The following is a 19,827-nucleotide window of genomic DNA, read 5'->3' as shown; positions in this document are numbered from 1 at the left end:
AACCGAATATTGATAAAGACTGGTAGCCCTCACAAATGATATGCATATGAGAAAATCGGTGGTGATAGTGGTCCTAGTGACTGCAAAGGAATAAATTCCCAATGGAGGTATATTTCTTACGAGGGTTTGTTGAGTTCTTCCCGCTCATGATGAGTTGTCTTAAGGCTATTAGGAGTTATAGTTTTAGAGGAATAAATAGTGGTCCTAGCGTGTGCAACTGAAAAGAGAAGAGATAAAAGTGTATTTCTTGTTCTTCTTCTTTCAAGTTTTTCGTCAAATCTTAATTCTAGAGATTATGGCAAAATCATTCGTTGTACTCATTATCGATATAGTGAAAGATTATAATTACTGCCCCGTGAACCATGTTAATTCTCGGCGTTGATTTGTATTGGTTATTTGTTTCCAATTTCCAAAGTTTGTTCTATTTTTCCTAAACACGATATTCACAACAGGGTTGACAGAACATGCTGCCTAAAATAATACTACCTTCTTCTTTTTAGGAACCCTTCTCATAAATAATAGTACTTGTGTGAATATGTCCATAACAATACAAGCATCAAACTCTTCGATCGCCGGCGTGTTTCATCTTCTCAAAACAACAGAACCTCGAACGAAGATATATGAGCAAGCACACAACATCCTCAGTGTAACCATAAATAAGGATAGTTGTCAAAATGGAGGGATATTACAATTTATGTTCAATCTCCTATAGGTTCCAGTTACTGCAGATAACCGGATTAACCGCTACATTTTCCTCACCCTCCATAGCAACAGATTACTAAATTCTTATTTAACGTTACCACCGTCAGTTTGGCATCTCATTGTGTCAGCAGCTTTGAGTCACATGCCACTATTTTAACACGGCCAACATTTTCCTGGTTATCCTCGTTCTTGAACAAAGCATCCTGTAAGATGAAGGTCCAAACGTTGTCGCAGAATCTATAGGTGTGCAAATGTCCCTGTGGAGGATACAAACTTCGTCAGAAATAGTTTGGATTTCACAGCCTAACTCGTATCTGTAACCTGTATTTATTTTGTGCAACGCGGTAGAAATATGAGATGCAAACAAGAATTGCAGTACGCGGGCAGGAAAGAAGAACAGCAGAATGGCAATCAAATCAAGAAGGAAATATGTCACACAACCAGTTGATAGCAGACTGCAATTTCCATCAAATCAAGAAGGAATCACGTCTCCAAAAGCCAAAAGCATACAAAAAAGCCTATCAATACTTACAGAAATAATTTTGGCATATCAAACCCGTTAACCATAATGCCATGTCCTAATATAGTATTGGATCTAAGTAAAAATAAAAAAATATGTGGCACTACCAAATACTAGATAAAGGACTTACACCCGTCTCAGAATCTACCACTTTAAAAAGTATCCAAGATATATTATGACAAGTTAGTGTCTATAAAAGATTATAAATCAATACGTTAGTATTGTTTAGTATTAAATGAACTGCTGACCCACATAACCCCTTGGCAGGCAAAGAAGTTGCCGAACTCCTGCTATTATCATACTAAGGACCAAGCCCTATGTGCGGACAAGCTCCCCAAGTGTAGGAACTTGCCAATGGTCCAAATGACACTTGTTAAATTGGCTTCTATACCATCAATGTAAAGCTTTTGTAGCATAATACGTGGAGCAGTGACTATTGACACAATTACTCAAGCAAAATACGAAGTTGGTGTTCTAGAACACATTTTGGCCTTTATACTACTAATTTAAAGCTTGTGTAGCCAAGCTAGATCAGTTATTGTTGACCCAAAACTTTCGAAACGAAACCTCATTTTTTATTGCAAATCAAACACTTGAGATTTGAAGACTCCCATAAACCCAACACAGACACACGCCTTCATGCAGCACATTCATTTAATACACTAGATTTGTTTGAATATAAATTACATACCAGTATAAAAAATAAAAAAATAAAAAAATTGGTGGCATGTTAATTTATTAAGTAAATGGAACCATCATCCAATGCTAGATTTAATAGTATGCATGCATGGAACATTCACTATAAGAGTATAGCTTAGGGGATCTACAAACACACGAAAGCGTCAGTTGTTTACATAACTCAATCTTGAAATAGGCCTCACGAGTACATATGCGCCTTTGGGGGCCCACCATTACACTTACTGTTTCTTAAGTTAATGGACGCAAGTAAAACAAGAGAAACAATAAAGGACAAATACAAACAACCATTAGTGATGTTCTTTTATGTTTGTTTTTTGACTTACATAGATATTCATTTGTTTATTCATCATCTATTATCTAGAGGGGAAAAAAGATCACAGAGGACATGTAAATACAAACAAAATAAATAAAGCACCCCTTGTTGAATGAACATACAACCAGTGGCGATAGCGAGACTTGAGATACAGTTTAAGGATCTCCTAAAAAATAGTCCGAAATAATCTAGAATCTCCCTAAATTTATTTCTTTGCAGGTTCCTATTGTCTTAAACAATTATTAAGATGTTTTGAAATTCAGATGTAAACTTCGTATTAAAAAATCAGCTTTTTATGCCTATAAGATCTGAATAGTCATAAAGTAAGCCAATCCTATTTTCATGAGAAACATTAAGGAGAAATGCTAAGGAGACTCTCAAAAGTGGGGCTCTCCATGGAATCTCTGCCACCTCATGTTTTTGGCACAATGTTTAATAATGTTGGCACGGGTATTACTAACAAAGCAATTTCGAACAAAAGGAACATTGTGAGGTGGCAGAGATTCCATGGAGAGTCCCACTTTGAGAGAGTCTCCTTGGCATTTCTCAACATTCAAATACTACTGAGGATGAGAAAGAAAACTGAGAAAAAGACAAACGAAATTTCCCTTCATTTGTTCATCTATGCCCGATAAACAATGCAGAAAGTAACATCACAAAAATCACAACTCATCCATAATTCCCATATAATCAAGATGAGTCAAACTAAAAGGTAGATCCTACGATTTCTCAAAATCTGATGCCCATAAGCTTGCCCCAGTCCGCCCAACTGATTCATAACCCGTGGCAATAAACATGCCAAAACTTCACCCAACTGATTCATTACATGATATCCGTACCTTGTAGAAGAAGCCCCGAAAAACACTGAAAACGTAAAAGAAAAGAGAAAAGGCAATGCCTCCCATGATTATTTTGTTGTGTAGACCACAGGCATAAAAGATGTAACAAGGAGAGATGCCAAAGCATACAACTATATAACTAGTCAAGATTTTTCCTGAAAGGAGGGTGTCATACAGAATGATACAAACAAGCACAGGGAAAACTAAGGCCAAAAATATAGCCACAGCAGCATCAGTCCTGCATCATATTCTTATAATTTCACATAACAATAAAATGAGACGTTCAACACACCAAAGGCACCGGAGAAGAGATAAAATTTTGAACAAAGCAGATAAACACCAAAGGTTCTCATGCTTATCTCAAAAGACACGGATCATTTCAAGGTCATTGTCAACTCTCTATCTCCCTTTTTAAACAGCAACAAATACTCACGGTGGTTGACCATTTTAGTGTTGGGCAAAGGAGAAGAAAAAAAAAAGAAAAAAGAAAGCTTTTTCTCCACCAAATGCATTTGGTAAAACACCTGCGGGCTGCAGCGGGCACATCGTGTTTCCTTACATACTCTAATTCGCAAAATCTTCAACTTCAATAGTAACAAAGCAGCAAAAGATACATTTTAATAACACGAACAAGTATGCTAGAAAGAAATGGGAAGACATAATCACCCGAAGATTCAGTTCAGTACTACATAAGCCTAACTGTTCTAAGGCAAATTCATTCAAAAACATAATCATTACCACTCGGCTTTCGCAACAACCACGTTTAGAGTATCAAAGATGTAAACAAGCAAAACAAAACCCTTCCATTTAGAGACAAAGCCCACAACTTGGCCTGAAGCAATACCCAGAAATACAAAAAGTTAAAGGAAGAAAAATACCTTGATGGTGACCTTGCTCTTCACTTGGTTTTCAAGGGCTTCAGTCATCGACTATCCGCAACCCACAAACCCATCAAGAAGGTATAAAAAATAATTAAACAAACTAAATACATCAAATTCTAAATAAACAGAAAATCAAAAGGTAATATTAATACCTTGTCGAACTGAGTGAGAACTTGAATAGCGAGGTCTGGACTGAGAGTCCCGCTCTGAACCATCTCGTCCAAAGTCTCCGTTAAACACATTCCGATTGTCGACCTCCTATACAGCTCAAACGTCGCCATCTACTCGATCTGCAGCATCAACATATACACAAACAAAACCAAATATCAGCGCTGCGGAATCGAATTCCCGGGAAAACAATTGCGAGACCAAGTGTGTGAATTCGTGAGAGGAGTTGAAATCGAGAGAGGAATTGGAGTTACAGGGATTGGGGCGACGCTGCGGAAGAGTTTATCGGGTTTGGGCTGTGGAGCTTCTTCGCCCTCTCGCTCTCTCTCTCTGTGAACGTTGATTCCTCGCGAGGCGCAGAAATTTGGGGCTTTTATACCTAGCCATCGAAGCTGCCCGGTATATATAGTCGCGATGGATTGGGTAAGATGCAATGACCATTATACCCCTCAAGTCAGAGTTTATTTCTAGGAAAAATTTAAATACCGGTATCTAGTTAATTTTTTGCTTAAAAATGTTGACGCTCGTGGATGACGAATTCTTACACGATTGAGTTTACCATTTATACTTGAGTTTAAATTTAACAGAATTAGAAACTATTCATATATTATGTATGTGTTGAGTAAGTTCGTATAGAGAAAAATGATGAAGAGAAAAATGATGAAGAGAAATTGAAATTAAGATAACTCACGAGTCGCAAATGTACGATCGAAATATCTAATATAGCAAAAATCAGTACGAGATCATACCCACAATGATTGATTATCCTTTCTTGTCAATTACCTACTTTAACTTACCAAACTCTAAACACTAACTAGAATAAGCAGATAACAAACTGAAAACGAGATCCTAAAGTTGACTTGAAGAAAAAATTGAAAATAGCAAAGAAAGTGAAAAAAACAAAGTTCATTGCGACGAGGGAATACTGTTGAGTTTTGGAAATCAGTTTTTGAGATCAAGAAACGACTTCACCGTAACAAAACTCATGGAAGGGCTTACAAAACCTATCTTACTATACACTCAACTAGAAGACAGTTTTGTCTCCATCTTTCATGCTCAATCTCTCTTCAGTTGAGTAGAAGTGGCATGACACTAACGCGGTAGTCAAACACTTTCTCCTCAAACACTATCTCTATCATTAAGCATAAAGTTTAAATTTGAAAGTTTATATGACACTTTGATTTCTTTTTTTCTTTTCTTTTTTTTTTTTTTGTTTTTCATCCGAAATGTCAAATTTAAATTATTATTTAATGTATTACTTTTCATAATTGTATGTTTAGTACAAATAATAATAATAATAATAATAATAATGATAAAAAACATTTATTAATCACTAAAAATAGATTTGAAGTTGCTGTCAAATTTGTCAACAACCACCTTTGTTGCCAATCCACGTTATGCTACATAGGAATTGGCATGTTATAGGTGATGTAGACTTTTTGATTCCTCATTTGGAAGTGCTCTAATCACAAAAACTTCAAATCCAATAGTCATCAAATAACGTGGAAAGATTTTGTATGTCAAACATGCACAATGACATCTTACATAGAATTTGATATCTTCTTTCAAAATGCTTAATAATCTAATCATCAACAATTACGTCATATAAGTTACAAAATTCAATTTAAAAATTTCATCCTCTAACACTACCCTAAATGATTGGGCTACAATGCACATGTCAACATGCCATAGCAGACTCGCTTTTACAAAAACTAATGAAAAATGACTTGAAAACTTTGAGTTTTAACGATAAGGACAAAATAAAAGATAAAATAAATAGTAGCAGAATTGACTTTTTAGTGTAAAAATATAATTTTTCGTTAAAAGTAAAGAGTAACGCTTTTTATTGCAAACACTTTCTCAAGAGAAAAACAGAATAATAAAAGAAAGAGAAAACCGGGCGCTACTCGTCGGAAACTCTTGAATGCATATATATAAAGGAATTTCAGAAGGGATGGGAAGCGACGGTGGAAGCGAAAGAGAATAGCAGCGGCGGACAATGGAGTGCTCCGGAGTCCTCCACCTAATCGTACTGGGATTACTATTCGCCGGCCTTCCGACGCTCTCCTACGGAAGAGAATCGTCCTCGACGTGCTTGGCGCTGTACGAACATGGTGGCGCTCCGGCGGTTTTTGAATCCCCAGAATGCCGTCAATTGAAGCACTCCAACGACTCCCAACGCACGTCGCTTTGTCAAACGGCCATGCTTCAAGGTCGAAGAAAGTACTTGGAGGATCGCATTCTCTGCGCTCTCGACGTTCGCATTCCCTTTCCTGGTCCGTCTCTCTCTGTATGTATTCTCTATATAATTAGGGTTTTCTTTAATCGTCTGAAGCTCCTGGATTATAATGCAGTTGGTATATGCTAAATTTTTTGCTGGCTCAATGGCTAAGTAATTAACTTAATTTATTATTAATCATGTTATGAGAAGGCTGATATATACATATATACATATATATATATATTGAATAATTGAAGTATATAAATATAATGTGATGATTTGGATGGAGGTGCAGGTAAAGTAGGGATTATGGAGGACGTTAGAGTTGGAGTTGCTGCTGTTTTTGATGGTCATAATGGTGCTGAAGCTAGTGACTTGGCTTCCAAGCTTTTCTTGGAGTACTTCGTTTTGCATACCTACTTTCTTCTAGATGCATCGCTTTTCGCTGCGTCACCTGGAACACCAACATTGCAAACTTGGGATGGCTTACTCGATCGGCACCAATTGGGCATTGCAAGGTGCTGCTATTTCTAAATTTTTGTATAAATAATAATTACTCTGTATATAGCTACTATTAAGTTAATAATTCTTGATTGATGATGTGATTCCTGGTTTAATTTGTCTCCGTTCCATGATAACAAGTTATTTGATTTAGATAGAGTGATATTTATGCTTAATTTATTAATGAATTCTCAGGTTTAAGCATTCGTTGCAAGGAATCTTTGACGATTCTTTTCGCTTTGACATCTTGAAAGAAGCATTGTTGAGGGCAGTTCATGATATCGATGCAAAATTTTCGAAGGTATATATATCTCTTCTAATTGGTTTTTCTCTGCTTTCTTTCAAACTGTTCTGCATATATAGTGTTCTATCTTCTTACTATTGTATTGAGGTTCCTGGTATTGATTGTTGAAGGTTGCATTTATGGAGAATCTAAGTTCCGGTTCTACTGCCACGATTATACTACTTTTGGATGGCCAAATCTTAGTTGCCAATATTGGAGACTCAAAGGCCTTTTTGTGCTCGGAAAATTTTCAAAATCCTGCAGAGGCTAAAGGTACTTTTCTTTTTTCGGTGTAAAGGTGCATCTGTTTTAGGTACCATGATTTATTGTGAACTTTATGTGATGCTTCTTCTCTCTCATTCTCTTAAAATCATTGTATTTGTCTGCATATATGTGAGGATCATTGAGCATGGGACTATTTAGTTTATACGTGGAAAGATTAAAAGCCCAACAGAGCTTATTTACCTTCTGATGTTTGTGGTTATTGCAGCTGCCTATTTAAGATTATACATGGAGGAAAGGCGTAATGGTGTTATCTCACATCGAAGGCGCAATAAAAACTTTGAATTGGCTCCTGCGGATGAGTTGGTGCATTTATCTGTTAAGGAATTGACAAGAGATCATCATCCGGACAGAGACGATGAAAAACTTAGGGTGGAAAGTGCTGGTGGAAATGTTCTTGAAAGGGCTGGTGTGCCTCGAGTAAATGGTCAGCTGGCTGTTACCCGATCTATTGGCGACATCTCCCTTAAAAGGTAAGAAGTTAAAGAATAATGGGAATATATCTAAAGTTTGCATTCCTTCTTCTCTTGATGCTATTGATCGAACAATGAAATTAAAAGATGTTCTGGTTTAAATTTCTTGTCTTTTGTTACATGTAATACTAATTTAAGCTGCTCTTGATTGTCATCAGTTTTGGCGTTATATCAGAACCGGAGTTGACAGATTGGCAACCCCTGACTGTAAATGATACCTATCTGGTTGCTACATCTGACGGAGTTTTTGAGAAGCAGAACTTGCAGGATGTTTGCCATCTGTTGTGGGAAGCACGAAGTCATCATCATACGAAATTGGAGCCCTCTTCCTCAGGTTCATACTCATTAGCTGACCGCATTGTAAGTACTGCATTTGAAAGGGGAAGCATGGATAATATGGCAGCTGTTGTAGTTCCATTGGCATCTTCTGGTTTTTCTCAACCGGAGCCATTGCTACGTGTTTTCTCATTTGCAGCTAACAACTCCTCTTTAGTTCATACAGCGTAGATCTGTTCTACGTTTTTGCGTTCTTTCGCAACTCGCTTGTTTTTCTCTCATACAAGGAAAGATGTCAATCAAATGTACATACGTTAGAAATGACTTATACAAGACATTTTTGTGATTGATTCGACTGTTAAGATTCAGCTAGCGCTAAATCATCTGGAGCTTTACTATAAACTTTGATTGGCTATTTTTGTTTTGACAAGATGATTTAGCTTCGATGAACATGCTTAGTTCATATATGTTTCAAGCAAGGATGAAGCATGAAGATCATTTATGTGTATGATCAACCAACATAACGGTATGCACAGTCGTGAAATCTGCGTAGAGCGAAATCCACGACCGTCTACGCAGATTTCAGTCGTGGACGGAACTTTATTGATTGAGCTAGCCTTTGTAACCTGTGATCTTCTTGCTTGCTTCTGCTTATTAGTTGTAACTTGTATGGCAAGGCAAGCCTGTGAAGTTGCTGCTTGTTAAAACATGTGTTTTATGTGTGTTTAAATTTATCACCTCTTATTACTTTTGTATGCTTATGAATATTATACCAAAAATTGAGTTGCACATCCGTTGCTGCACACCTTAGTTTTTTATGACATTCAAATTGAATAAATTAAAATAAACAAGAGATAGAAATAAGAAAATTTGTTCCCTAATAAATTGAGTAAATGTTGCTCTTATATAGAGATAGATGCATAACTCCAGCTTCGCTTTCTTTTTATCAACCAAATGGAAACCATTATTTATCTTGATACGAATCTTCAATTAAGTTAGCTCTTCTGTACTTGACAGCTTTCTTCGTCGCACTTTACTGCCATCGTAGCGGAGGTTTTATTATTCGGAATGATCTCGTGGCCTAGCTTCGTGCCCAAGTCCATTTTTTTTAACTCAAAATTCAAATTTTATCAAATTAGTAATTTCGTTTGGGAAATTGCACATATATAATATACCAATTGAACAAAAAAGTTTCGGAGTCAATCACTTACACCTAGACATTGCTATATGTGGTAATGTGACACTGATAGTAAATATTTTGATACGAAGACAATTTGTGTAGAATAAATTCATCGGTATTTGGCATACTAAAGGAATAATATAATGTTATATGGAGAAACACATGTTATTGAATTATTAGATTAAAATGTTTGATATCAATGTACTTTTTCATGCAAGTCTCTTTAATTCCAATGCATTATGTGTTATAATTTAAGTAAATGATAATGACATTAAAATTACATATCAATCTCATCGTTTACTTATATGAACACAATTTGGTGTTAGATATGAGACAATGCCGGATGTCGGCACGATGTAACACATAAGACATAATATCCATTTTTCGTTGACGTGAAAACGTTTTAGTGGACAAAAAAATAGTTTGATTAAAAAAAAAAGTTAAATATAGAAAGAGAAGTTAAAAATAGGGGTGTGATACAACACACCTCATTTTACTTCTCACACAATTTTTTAATTTTCGGCCGTTAGATAGGATGAATTGAAGAAAATTAATGGACAGAAATTATGAAGAGTATGTATAAAATAAAATAAAATGTGTGGATAATACATTTATAAAAATAAAGAAAAGCCTAATGGATGACAAAAAATGCAACATCGATTCTCACTCGACCGACCACGCAGTACTGGTTTTCTAGACTCTATCATATAATAAAGAAGGAAGCTAAGAGTGTAAGACGTGGATGTGTTTTTTAGCTGCCACGACTCTCGTGACTCTGCACACACACCCTACAAAACATAACGTCTACTCAACTTCTCTCTCTTCACTCTCTCTCTCTCTCTCTGGATTTTGGATGAGTGCTAATCCTCTCGACTGCTCAAAGCAAAGAAATCCATCTCAAACTCGTACTCGATCATGTCTCGCCTGAAGAATGACTGCTTGTCTTTCACTGTTTCATTGCAAGAGGGTTTTCGTTATGTTAAGGCATGCTTCGTGTTGGTCAGGTTAGTTTGTTTCTTGCCTTAATGGCTTAGCTATTTACATACGTGAGCGTAACCACATTGGCTAAAGCGGATTTGAGCCGTCCCACCGGCTGGACGGATGTATGTAAAGGCGTGTTCTTTCTTGTGCGATATTAATAATTTTTTTGACGGTTGATTGATATTGGAGCAGGCTAAGAAGTTGACAGCAAGGAATGAGCAGGAAGCAACAGAAGCAGAGCTTCAGACAGCCAAAATGCAAGTTGAAGCTGCTGATGCCGCCGAGGATACCAAAAACAGACTCCATAATTCTCCCTAATGTAATGTAATTGCTCTAACAGTTCTACCTTTCTTTCTTTTGTTATAATTGAGCAGAATATGTTTTGCAATTTAAAATTTTGAATTGATTTGTATCGTTTGATTTCTGAATTTCTCTTTCAACTAAATTCTTTTGCCTCCAAATTAGATGCATTGTCCTTCTTAGAATATAAGAAGAAAAATTGTTGCTTCACTTCCTACCAATTAATTTGGGATAGTACAGTATTCACCCATTTTTACTTCCCATGTCAATTTTTGCTAAAAATATTATCAATCTCATAAATATCATCGATTTAGATGATATCATAAGCATCGTACTAAATTTCATCAATCGAATTGTTTTTTAAGGAATAGGAGAAATTGATTTTTTTCTTCAATTTATTCGATCCAATAGAAGAAAATTGAGAGAGATGTGTGAGAAGTCAAAATAAATGTGTGGAGAGCACTGCCTTTACTTTAACTTATTTATAATGTGTAAATAATGTGCATTCACATATGATCCAACAAGTGCATAAAACACACACAACAAATAAGAAATGAGAAATCGCCAGTTTAAGGTATTTATACATTAAATTTTAATATTATACTCATTAATTTGTGTTAATTAAAGAAGCATAGATATAATCTAGGTGGTACTGGAAGAAGAAGATGATGGACCTTCTAAACGAATATAGTCATACATAAGTCCCAGGGCCGGGCCTAAGGGTAGCCGAGGTAGATGGTCGTCTAGGGCCCCCAAGGCATTAGTTTTTGCTTTTTTCAAATCTATGAAATTAAAGATAAATTGCTATTTAAAAAAATTTAAAATTACAAGAATCAAAAGGAGTTAAAATAAGGGAATTTTCATGAAAAGGGTTTGAATCAAGTTTATTTTAATAAAAAATCATGTCAGAACTTTATTTAATGAAAAAGACTTAAATTTTAATAAAAAAAACCCTTAAATTTTAATAGAAAAGACAAAAGAACTTAAATTTTAATGAAAAAGATATAATTCTAATATTTAAAAAAAAAAAATCCGACGCGCTGATTTGTTTTTCTCTTGTTTGAGCTTCCCTGGATGTCTTTTGATTGTTTATGATTTTTAATTTTATCTATTCGTTTAGCAGACTCTTGGACCGGTGCCTGCATTGATTGAAATCAAAGAATGGCCAGACCTCTGCATCGAGGTTTGCTTAGTTTGCGTATGTATGGCAGTATCAATGATTTTTTATTTTTGACTCTCAATGAAAGATGAAACAGATAAAGAAGATTTGGACAGCAGAGCTTCTTCTGATAACAATATTTTTGCATTTAGATTTCCTATTCGAGTAATTTCTCTGGACAATTCTCCTTCCGAACGTGGAAATACCGAAAATGGCTTTCCATCTGATCCCTTCATGGCTGGTACTCCCAAAAGTCGGCACAAGTTAACGCTGCAACTGTTGAAGCTAAGTTTAGTTTTGATTTTTATTCTAACTCTTACCGGATCCTTTTGGCGGACACTCGCCATCTCAACAAGTTCAAGAGGTCACATATACCGTTTCTGACCTGTCGCATAATGGAGAGCTTTCTCTTGGTTCTTCAAGGTTAAAAGACTTGGAGTTTTGTCCTCAGAGTACGAAAATAAAGTTCCATGCTTCAATGTTTCATTTTGTTCAGTCTCCTTGATGTTTAATGGTTGAACTAAAGACTTAAATAAAACCTAGCTAAAACAAAATTTTCACTTTTAAGTTGCAATCCGTAGAAAATGTTAAAAATCAAAACATCTTTTCAAAAGTTCCAACCAATCCCACCATACAGTCTTAAGCCATTTAGAATCAATTAGAAAAGAATTTACAAACTTTCTTCGGTGTAAAGTGAACCATCAAAGTTAAGGAGACTCGACTAAAACCTTTATCTCTCATCTCTTTTATTTGTATTCACACACTTACATGATCATTTTTTCAAAATTTTCTCTTTTTATTTTATTTATAATAATAATATTATTATTTTCTTCAATAATAGTAGTGGTGGTGCAATGTCAGTTCTCTTAAGCCTTCGATCCAACCCATGTAGCGAGCTTTAGGTCAATGACTCCCAAACCACTAGGGCTTTAGGGTGCTAGGTGTAAAACACCCTTAAGAACTTATTAACTGGAGCTGAAAAGGCTACGAAACCAACTAACCATTCTGCCCCATGCCAAAACTCTATTGTTTGATGCGAGAATCACTGTTGATTAGGCAGGACTGGTCCGCTTACTAGGTAAAGCCTCGGGTGGAACAATTATTACTTTACAACACATACTAACTTTATTTTATATATAACAAAAGTTAAAATGCACTAAGACAAAAAGTAAGTGTTTCAATCTCACTCCTCATAATAAACCATGTTGGTGTTATGTGCAAATTTTCAAAGTATAAGTTATGAATTAGTGATTAAACAACCATAAATAAAAAAGACTCTACTGTGGGATTAATCTTCATCATGTCCATTTATTCTAACGTTTAGAATAACTATGGATATTAACTTAAAAACAAAAATTTTTAACTGACACAAAAATATTAAATCCTAAAATTTTACTTATTTCACACTTTGAAGCATCATCAAAACCGCATGCATCTCGAGAGTGATCCTTTTCATTTAGTTTATGCGATTGGAAGTCCTCAAGAGGGTTCTTCTTTCTTTAGGTCTAGTTGTTTATAACATTAAGCATCAGCTTCACTCCTTCGATGATTCACAATCACATGTGTCCCATTTTACGGCTCACACGGACGACGCACACGAGAGCACCAGAAACCCTAGCTATTTAATCCGACATTGGATACCCTTCTCACTTGCCCAGAGCCCAGAGCCCAGAGCCAAACGGCTATCTTCAGTCCTTTCCCTCACTCTCTAGAAAATCAGAAAAGGCTTTCTTTTCTCCATTTTCTCTCAAGTCCAGCGCCCATTCGTACAAACCTCCCATCTGCAGCTGCTCCTTCATCCTTGATGCAACCAATAACCCAGTAACAGACATGAGCTTCCGTGACTCTATAACCCAGCCATGGTGGAGTGAGCTGACAAGCTAAGATGCCGAAGGTAAAACCCTCCTCAATTTGTGTATTTTTCGTTGCAGCTTTATGTATGTGAGTGAAATGTAGCAAGATCTAACACATGCATGTGTTTTTATCTGTATAAGGTCCCCCCAAACTTTGCAAATCTGAGAAAAACAACAGGAGTGACCACCCTGAGTCGCCAAATCCGAGAGCACAGAGGTCATCCAGCTTCCCCCAAACTTGCAATCTTAGCCGATCTACACCAAGGGTAAGAATCTCTCTCGTTTTCTCCTTGCAGTTAGCGCTGATGTGGTGGTTTCAGTGAAACTAACAAAACTAACACATACATGCATAAATCGTCTTGGTAGGTGTCATTAATCCAGAACAGAGAAGAGGTGCCGACACACACAATTGAAGGTCCATGTTCATAGATCCAAGAAAACGGAAGGTAAAAACTCTTGTCTTGACCTTTTTGAACTCCAATCTGATAGGATGCTGTTTATGTGCGAAATAAACTGGATCTAACATGTGTGTAGTTTCTGGACCAGTAGCCCGGATCTGTGTTTAAACATGGCTGCGTACAACGATTCCAAACCCAAGTGCAACTGGACAACAGGCCGCTCCTCCGTTGAAAATCCCAGATCCATTGATCTGGAAGGTATAAAATGCAACCTTGCTTGTTCTGTGATCGTGGATCTGGTATCAAAATCTGTTCAGTTCTATGGTGTAATGATTGGTGATATCTCGGTGGTCAACCTGCAAGTTTCCAATGTTTTTGAAAATTAAAAACAGAACTAAAATAAACTAGGTAAATAAAAAAAAAAACATATATATATATATATATTTTTTTGAAAACTTAGGTATGTAAATGCATCTAGAAATTTAAACTAATAATAAAATGGAAAATCAAACGAAAAATATATTAAGTAAGGGGTTTAGAAAAATTGGGTTGCCTCCCAATAAGTGCTTTATTTTAAGTCTATAGCAAGACTTGGTAGAGGCCCTGTGGCTAGATCACTGGTTCCTTCAGAGTTGATGGCTCGCTTACATTGAACTTCTCTATGAATGGTTTAAGTCGATGTTTGGTAACCTTAAATGCGAGGCCTTTACCCTTAGCCTTGATGTCCACGTCACCATTTTGAAAAACTTTAGTAACTACAAAAGGGCCTTTCCATCGAGAATCCAGTTTCCTGGAAACTTGAAATTTGAACTTAACAACCACACTTTTTTACTAGGCTGTATTTTCTCACAACTTGGACTACCTTGCAACTTTTTATTCTTGCCCTTGACATTTGACATTCGGTTGTTTTTGGTCAATCTGGTGGCCCAGATAGTTGTCAAACGGGGATGGTTCTGTATTTTACTTTTGTACATCAAGCAATTGGATTTTGTGTTGTTGCGCCTCAATACTATTGCAATCATGGCTTACATTTAAAGACTTTAGGGATAGATGGTCATTTGATGATCTGGTTTTACACTTGGCACGAGCTAAACCATCTAACACATCAATACGCATGCATTCATGTTTGTCACCTGAATGTGTGGCGACTTCAAACAAACTGAAAACAACTGTTTGATCTTCAACCCTTAATGTTAATGTTCCCGCTTCAACATCAATAAGAGTCTAGGCTGTTGCCATGAATGGGCAGTCCAATATGATGGGTGTTGTCAAATCCTCATCCATGTCCAGCACCATAAAACCAGCTGGTAAATATGAATTGCCAACCTTAACAATAACATATTCAATGACTCCTCTAGGATAGGTAATTGAACGGTCATCCAATTGAATAACGGTGGAGGTTGGCTTCAGTTTGCCTTCACCTAAATGTTTAAAAACAGAATAAGGCATTAAGTTTACACCTAAATGAATTAAAGCACAACTAAAATCACAATTTCCAATGGTGCAAGAGATAGTAAAACTTCTTGGATCTTTCTTCTTTGGAGGCAATTTGTGCAGTAAAATTGCATTGCATTGTTCTGTGTTCTGTTAGCACAATGTTTTCTGTTTCTACTAGCTTTTTCTTCTTGGTGCAAACATCTTTCAAAAACTTAGCATAGGAAGGAATCTTTTTAATGGCTTCCAACAATGGTAAATGAATTTGAACTTTAGCGAAGGTCTGTATGAAGTCTTTTAACTGCTGATTCTTAGCCTTCAATGTTAAATGTTTAGGATATGGTAATGGAGGGTCATAAACATGCTCAGAAACCTGTTTTGGTACAGTTTCTGCATTGGTCAGATTCTATTTTGCTATAGATGAAGTTGAAAGTCCTATATTGAAAATACAATTCACATTAGCAAAATTCTTCCAAAATATACTAAGAATAGGGTTAAATATATAGTATAAAATCTACTCATCAATGGTGTTGAAGACTACTCGCACCAAATTGCAGAAATTAATCAACATCCTTTTTTATGTGGTAGTTGGTTGGAATTGACATGTGGGTTAAAATGTCAAACATCACCCTTGGTAGCTTGGGTAATAAGCAGTTCAAATTGTTTCAAGCGCTTTTGCGTTTGTATTTCTACAGTTTTCATTTTTCATTTTTTTTAATTAAATTGTATTCTTTAAAAAATTTAAAATTAAAAAAAAAAAAGAGAAAAGAGCCATTTTAGGCTTCACCAAAAGTGTGCTCTAATTTTAGGCATTTAGGACCAGAGCATTTGATGTGACTAAGATTTTGGTGTTGAAGCAGGTTCTTTCCTTCGTTGTTGATATTTCTTCCTTTCTTATTTATAATAACTGTTTGGCTACCAACTCAAAGAGTAATCTCCCAAAAGAAAAAGTAAAATGTATAAGTTATGTCTAAATGAAATTTGTCAACGCTTCAAATGACAGTTCCTTGAGTATGATACTACCAAGGTCGGTCTCGACCACATGCCCCAGTTCTTCTCAATTGTAATTGTCAATGGGTGTAACTTCCAGACATCTGAAATTTTTAGGTCGTCAAAAGGTCAACATGAAGCTACCAAGGTCATCGTCGAACATCTCTCATCCCAACCTGTAACTGATAACCAACCCATAATTGAGCGTTTACCTAAGGAAGAGGAAGGGTCGGTTATGGATTGGGATGAGAGGTGGTCGACGACGACCTTGGCAACCTCATGCAAAGCTTCTTTTGATGACCTAAACATGTTGACCGTCTGGAAGTTGCGCTCATTGACAGTTACAGTGGAGAAGAACTGGGGCATGTGGTCGGGATCGACCTTGGTAGTATCATAGTCATGCAATTGCCATCTGTGGCGTTGGCAAATTTTGTTTAGCCGTGATCTATACATTTTACTTTTGTTTTTGGGAGATTACTCTTTGAGTTGGTAGCCAAACAATTATTATAAATAAGAAAGGGAGAAGTATCCACAACGAAGGAGGTTCCCTCCTTCACACCAAAATCAGCTTTCCTAATTGTAGTCACACTGAATGCTGTAGTCCTAAATGCTTAAAATTAGAGCACACTTCTGGTGAAGTTTAAAATGACTTTTTTATTTTTATTTTAAAGAATACAATTTAATTAAAATGCAAACGCGCTTGAAACAATTTGAACTGCTTGTTATCCGAGCTGACAAGGGTGATCATCATCTTTTTTAATGTGGTAGCTAGTTGGAATTGAGATGTGGGTTAAAATGTCAAACATCACCCTTGGCAGCTCGGGTAATAAGCAGTTCAAATTGTTTCAAGTGTGTTTGTATTTTTGCATTTTTCATTTTTTTTAATTAAATGAATTCTTTAAAAAAGAAAAGAGAAAAAAGCTATTTTAGGTTTCAACAAAAGTGTGCTCTAATTTTAGGCATTTAGTGTGACTAAGATTTTGGTGTTGAAGGAGGTTCCTTCCTTCGTTGTGGATATTTCTTACTTTCTTATTTGTAATAATTGTTTTAACTACCAACTCAAAGCGTAATCTTTCCTAAAAACGAAAGTAAAACGTACAAGTCACGGCTAAACGAAATTTGCCAACGCCGTAAATGGTAGTTGCCCGACTACGATACTACCAAGGTTCGGTTCGACCATATGCCATAGTTCTTCTCCATTGTAACTGTCAATGGGCGCAACTTCCAGACATCCGAAATGTTTAGATCATCAAAAGAAGCTTAGCATGAAACTACCAAGGTTGTCATCGACCATTTCTCATCCCAACCAGTAATCGATAACCAACCCATAATCGAGCGTTTACCAAAGGAAGAGGAAGGGTCGGTTATGGGTTGGGATGAGAGGTGGTCGACGACGATCTTGGCAGCCTCATGCTGAGCTTCTTTTGACGACCTAAACATTTCGATTGTCTGGAAGTTGTGCCCATTGACAGTTACAGTGGAGAAGAACTGGGGCATGTGGTCAGGACCGACCTTGGTAGTATCATAGTCAAGCAACTGCCATTTGCGGCGTTGGCAAATTTCGTTTAGCCGTGACTTGCACATTTTGCTTTTGGGAGATTACTCTTTGACTTGGTAGCCAAACAATTATTATAAATAAAAAAGGGAGAAGTATTCACAACGAAGGAAGGAACCTCCTTCAACACCAAAATCATGTCTCTCCTAATTGTAGTCACACCATGCTCTGGTCCTAAATGCCTAAAATTAGAGCACACTTTTGGTGAAGACTAAAATGTCTCTTTTCTCATTTTTTTTTTTAAAGAATATAGTTTAATGAAAACTATAAAAATACAAAAGAAAATGCGCTTGAAACAAAGTCGCCGGTAGCCTATGTGACCTCTTGAAAGGATCCGGTAAGAGCTAGAATAAAAATCGAAACTTCAACAATAGCAGCGTTAACTTGTGCCGACTTTTGGGAGTACCAGCCATGAAGGGATCAGATGCAGGTATTTCCACGTTTGAAAATCAAGCTTCATTTTATATGTTTGGCTACGTGATAGAAAGTTATCAACCAAGGACCGAAACCAAGTGTCCCTATTATTTTCAACATATTTTGATTTATATATTTTGTTCTTGGAAATTGCTTTCGTCGGCTCTGATATGATGTCGCGTTGTTTCAGGTACAACGCTAAGGAACAGGTTTTTAGGTGGATTCTTAAGATTTTAATTATGACAACAGTTTTATTTTAATTTCATTTTTGGTTTGTAATTTTAATTTTGTTGAATTTTGCATGATTTTTGTGTTATGCTATTTCTCGGCCCATCACTTATATTTGAGATCATTAATTTTGCTTATAACCATGATTCAGTATCAATATTTGCCCATTTGTTTAGCCATATTATAGGATTATAGTCATAGTTAATACTTATCAAAGTTGGTAATTGGCGAGGAAAATTGCACTAGTTGTACTTGTATTTCTAATAATTGTCCATGTTTCACAAACGGTGATTAGGTTATTGAATCGATAATTTGTCATTAATAATTGGTTGATAACCAATGACTAGTTTGTTTGATAATACACACTTATTTTCACAATTTGAATGAATGATTATGATTAAATAATTGAACCAAAAATTTGCCCATTTGTTTAGCCATATTATAGGATTATAGTCATAGTTAATACTTATGAAAGTTGGTAATTGGCGAGGAAAATTGCACTAGTTGTACTTGTATTTCTAATAATTGTCCATGTTTCACAAACGGTGATTAGGTTATTGAATCGATAATTTGTCATTAATAACTGGTTGATAACGAATGACTAGTTTGTTTGGTAATACATGCTTATATGGCTAAACAAATGGGCAAATATTGATACTGAATCATGGTTATAAGCAAAATTAATGATCTCAAATATAAGTGATGGGTCGAGAAATAGCATAACACAAAAATCATGCAAAGTTCAACAAAATTAAAATTACAAACCAAAAATGAAATTAAAATAAAACTGTTGTCATAATTAAAATCTTAAGAATCCACCTAAAAACCTGTTCCTTAGTGTTGTACCTGAAACAACGCGACATCATGTCAGAGCCGGCGAAAGCAATTTCCAAGAACAAAATATACAAATCAAAATATGTTGAAGATTTTAAAGAATACATCCAAATCCATCGATAATAGCTTGCTTGGGTCTTTCTTAATTTGATCTGATTGCAGATTGCCTATATGATCTGATTAGTATATACTTATATGGATGACTCATTTGGTATGTTGCATTTGCCCCGTAAATCTTGATGAGGAGCCCAGCCTTGGTAATCCATAAGAGCACTTCCACCGGAACACCATTAGGCCGGCACCCAGTCAAAAAAAGGGGTCGGGACTCAGTCAATCCGCTCCA

General features: G+C 36.0%; 3 protein-coding genes and 1 long non-coding RNA gene across 10 annotated transcripts; 3 read left to right on the top strand and 1 right to left on the bottom strand.

Annotated features, from left to right (window-relative positions):
• Positions 1-487: 487 nt before the first annotated feature.
• On the bottom strand, positions 488-4,502 carry LOC137718470 (transcription initiation factor IIA gamma chain / TFIIA-gamma (TFIIA-S)). The gene is made up of 4 exons (XM_068458027.2): positions 4,377-4,502; positions 4,107-4,244; positions 3,952-4,002; positions 488-959 (listed from the first exon to the last, which is right to left on the bottom strand). Exons 2-4 carry the CDS (start codon positions 4,233-4,235, stop codon positions 819-821), a joined length of 321 nt encoding a protein of 106 aa, XP_068314128.1. The 5' UTR covers positions 4,236-4,244; positions 4,377-4,502; the 3' UTR covers positions 488-818.
• A 1,487-nt stretch (positions 4,503-5,989) lies between these two features.
• LOC137717169 (putative protein phosphatase 2C 51) lies at positions 5,990-8,655 on the top strand. Its single transcript, XM_068456473.2, has 6 exons — positions 5,990-6,398; positions 6,639-6,861; positions 7,040-7,145; positions 7,259-7,400; positions 7,618-7,882; positions 8,041-8,655. Exons 1-6 carry the CDS (start codon positions 6,122-6,124, stop codon positions 8,387-8,389), a joined length of 1,362 nt encoding a protein of 453 aa, XP_068312574.2. The 5' UTR covers positions 5,990-6,121; the 3' UTR covers positions 8,390-8,655.
• A 1,549-nt stretch (positions 8,656-10,204) lies between these two features.
• LOC137717171 (uncharacterized) lies at positions 10,205-10,739 on the top strand. Its single transcript, XM_088698789.1, has 2 exons — positions 10,205-10,337; positions 10,509-10,739. Exons 1-2 carry the CDS (start codon positions 10,254-10,256, stop codon positions 10,635-10,637), a joined length of 213 nt encoding a protein of 70 aa, XP_088554915.1. The 5' UTR covers positions 10,205-10,253; the 3' UTR covers positions 10,638-10,739.
• Positions 10,740-13,209: 2,470 nt separating this feature from the next.
• On the top strand, positions 13,210-18,790 carry LOC137718510 (uncharacterized). 7 transcript variants are annotated; one of them, XR_015965467.1, is made up of 5 exons: positions 13,210-13,672; positions 13,773-13,897; positions 13,998-14,077; positions 14,178-14,287; positions 18,613-18,790. It is a non-coding gene; the product is annotated as an uncharacterized LOC137718510 (long non-coding RNA). The 7 variants fall into 7 exon arrangements; XR_011065892.2 differs by having other exon boundaries at positions 14,166-14,287; XR_015965468.1 differs by lacking the exon at positions 18,613-18,790 and adding an exon at positions 16,000-16,385.
• Positions 18,791-19,827: the final 1,037 nt, after the last annotated feature.

The sequence above is a fragment of the Pyrus communis genome, chromosome 8 (genome assembly GCF_041283825.1).
Source record: "Pyrus communis isolate YQ-2024b chromosome 8, ASM4128382v1, whole genome shotgun sequence".
NCBI classification, from domain to species: Eukaryota; Viridiplantae; Streptophyta; class Magnoliopsida; order Rosales; family Rosaceae; genus Pyrus; species Pyrus communis.
This window is presented reverse-complemented; position numbering and strand designations above follow the sequence as displayed.

Excerpts from the sequence above, each read along its gene's own strand:
- LOC137717169 (XM_068456473.2), top strand. The coding sequence starts at position 6,122 with ATGGAGTGCTCCGGAGTCCTCCACCTAATCGTACTGGGATTACTATTC. Across the intron at positions 6,862-7,039 it reads CACCAATTGGGCATTGCAAG|GTTTAAGCATTCGTTGCAAG; the intron begins GTGCTGCTATTT and ends ATGAATTCTCAG. Across the intron at positions 7,883-8,040 it reads GGCGACATCTCCCTTAAAAG|TTTTGGCGTTATATCAGAAC; the intron begins GTAAGAAGTTAA and ends GATTGTCATCAG.
- LOC137718470 (XM_068458027.2), bottom strand. The coding sequence starts at position 4,235 with ATGGCGACGTTTGAGCTGTATAGGAGGTCGACAATCGGAATGTGTTTA. Across the intron at positions 4,003-4,106 it reads TTCTCACTCAGTTCGACAAG|TCGATGACTGAAGCCCTTGA; the intron begins GTATTAATATTA and ends GGTTGCGGATAG. Across the intron at positions 960-3,951 it reads AGAGCAAGGTCACCATCAAG|GGACATTTGCACACCTATAG; the intron begins GTATTTTTCTTC and ends TATCCTCCACAG.
- LOC137717171 (XM_088698789.1), top strand. The coding sequence starts at position 10,254 with ATGTCTCGCCTGAAGAATGACTGCTTGTCTTTCACTGTTTCATTGCAA. Across the intron at positions 10,338-10,508 it reads TTAAGGCATGCTTCGTGTTG|CAGGCTAAGAAGTTGACAGC; the intron begins GTCAGGTTAGTT and ends TTGATATTGGAG.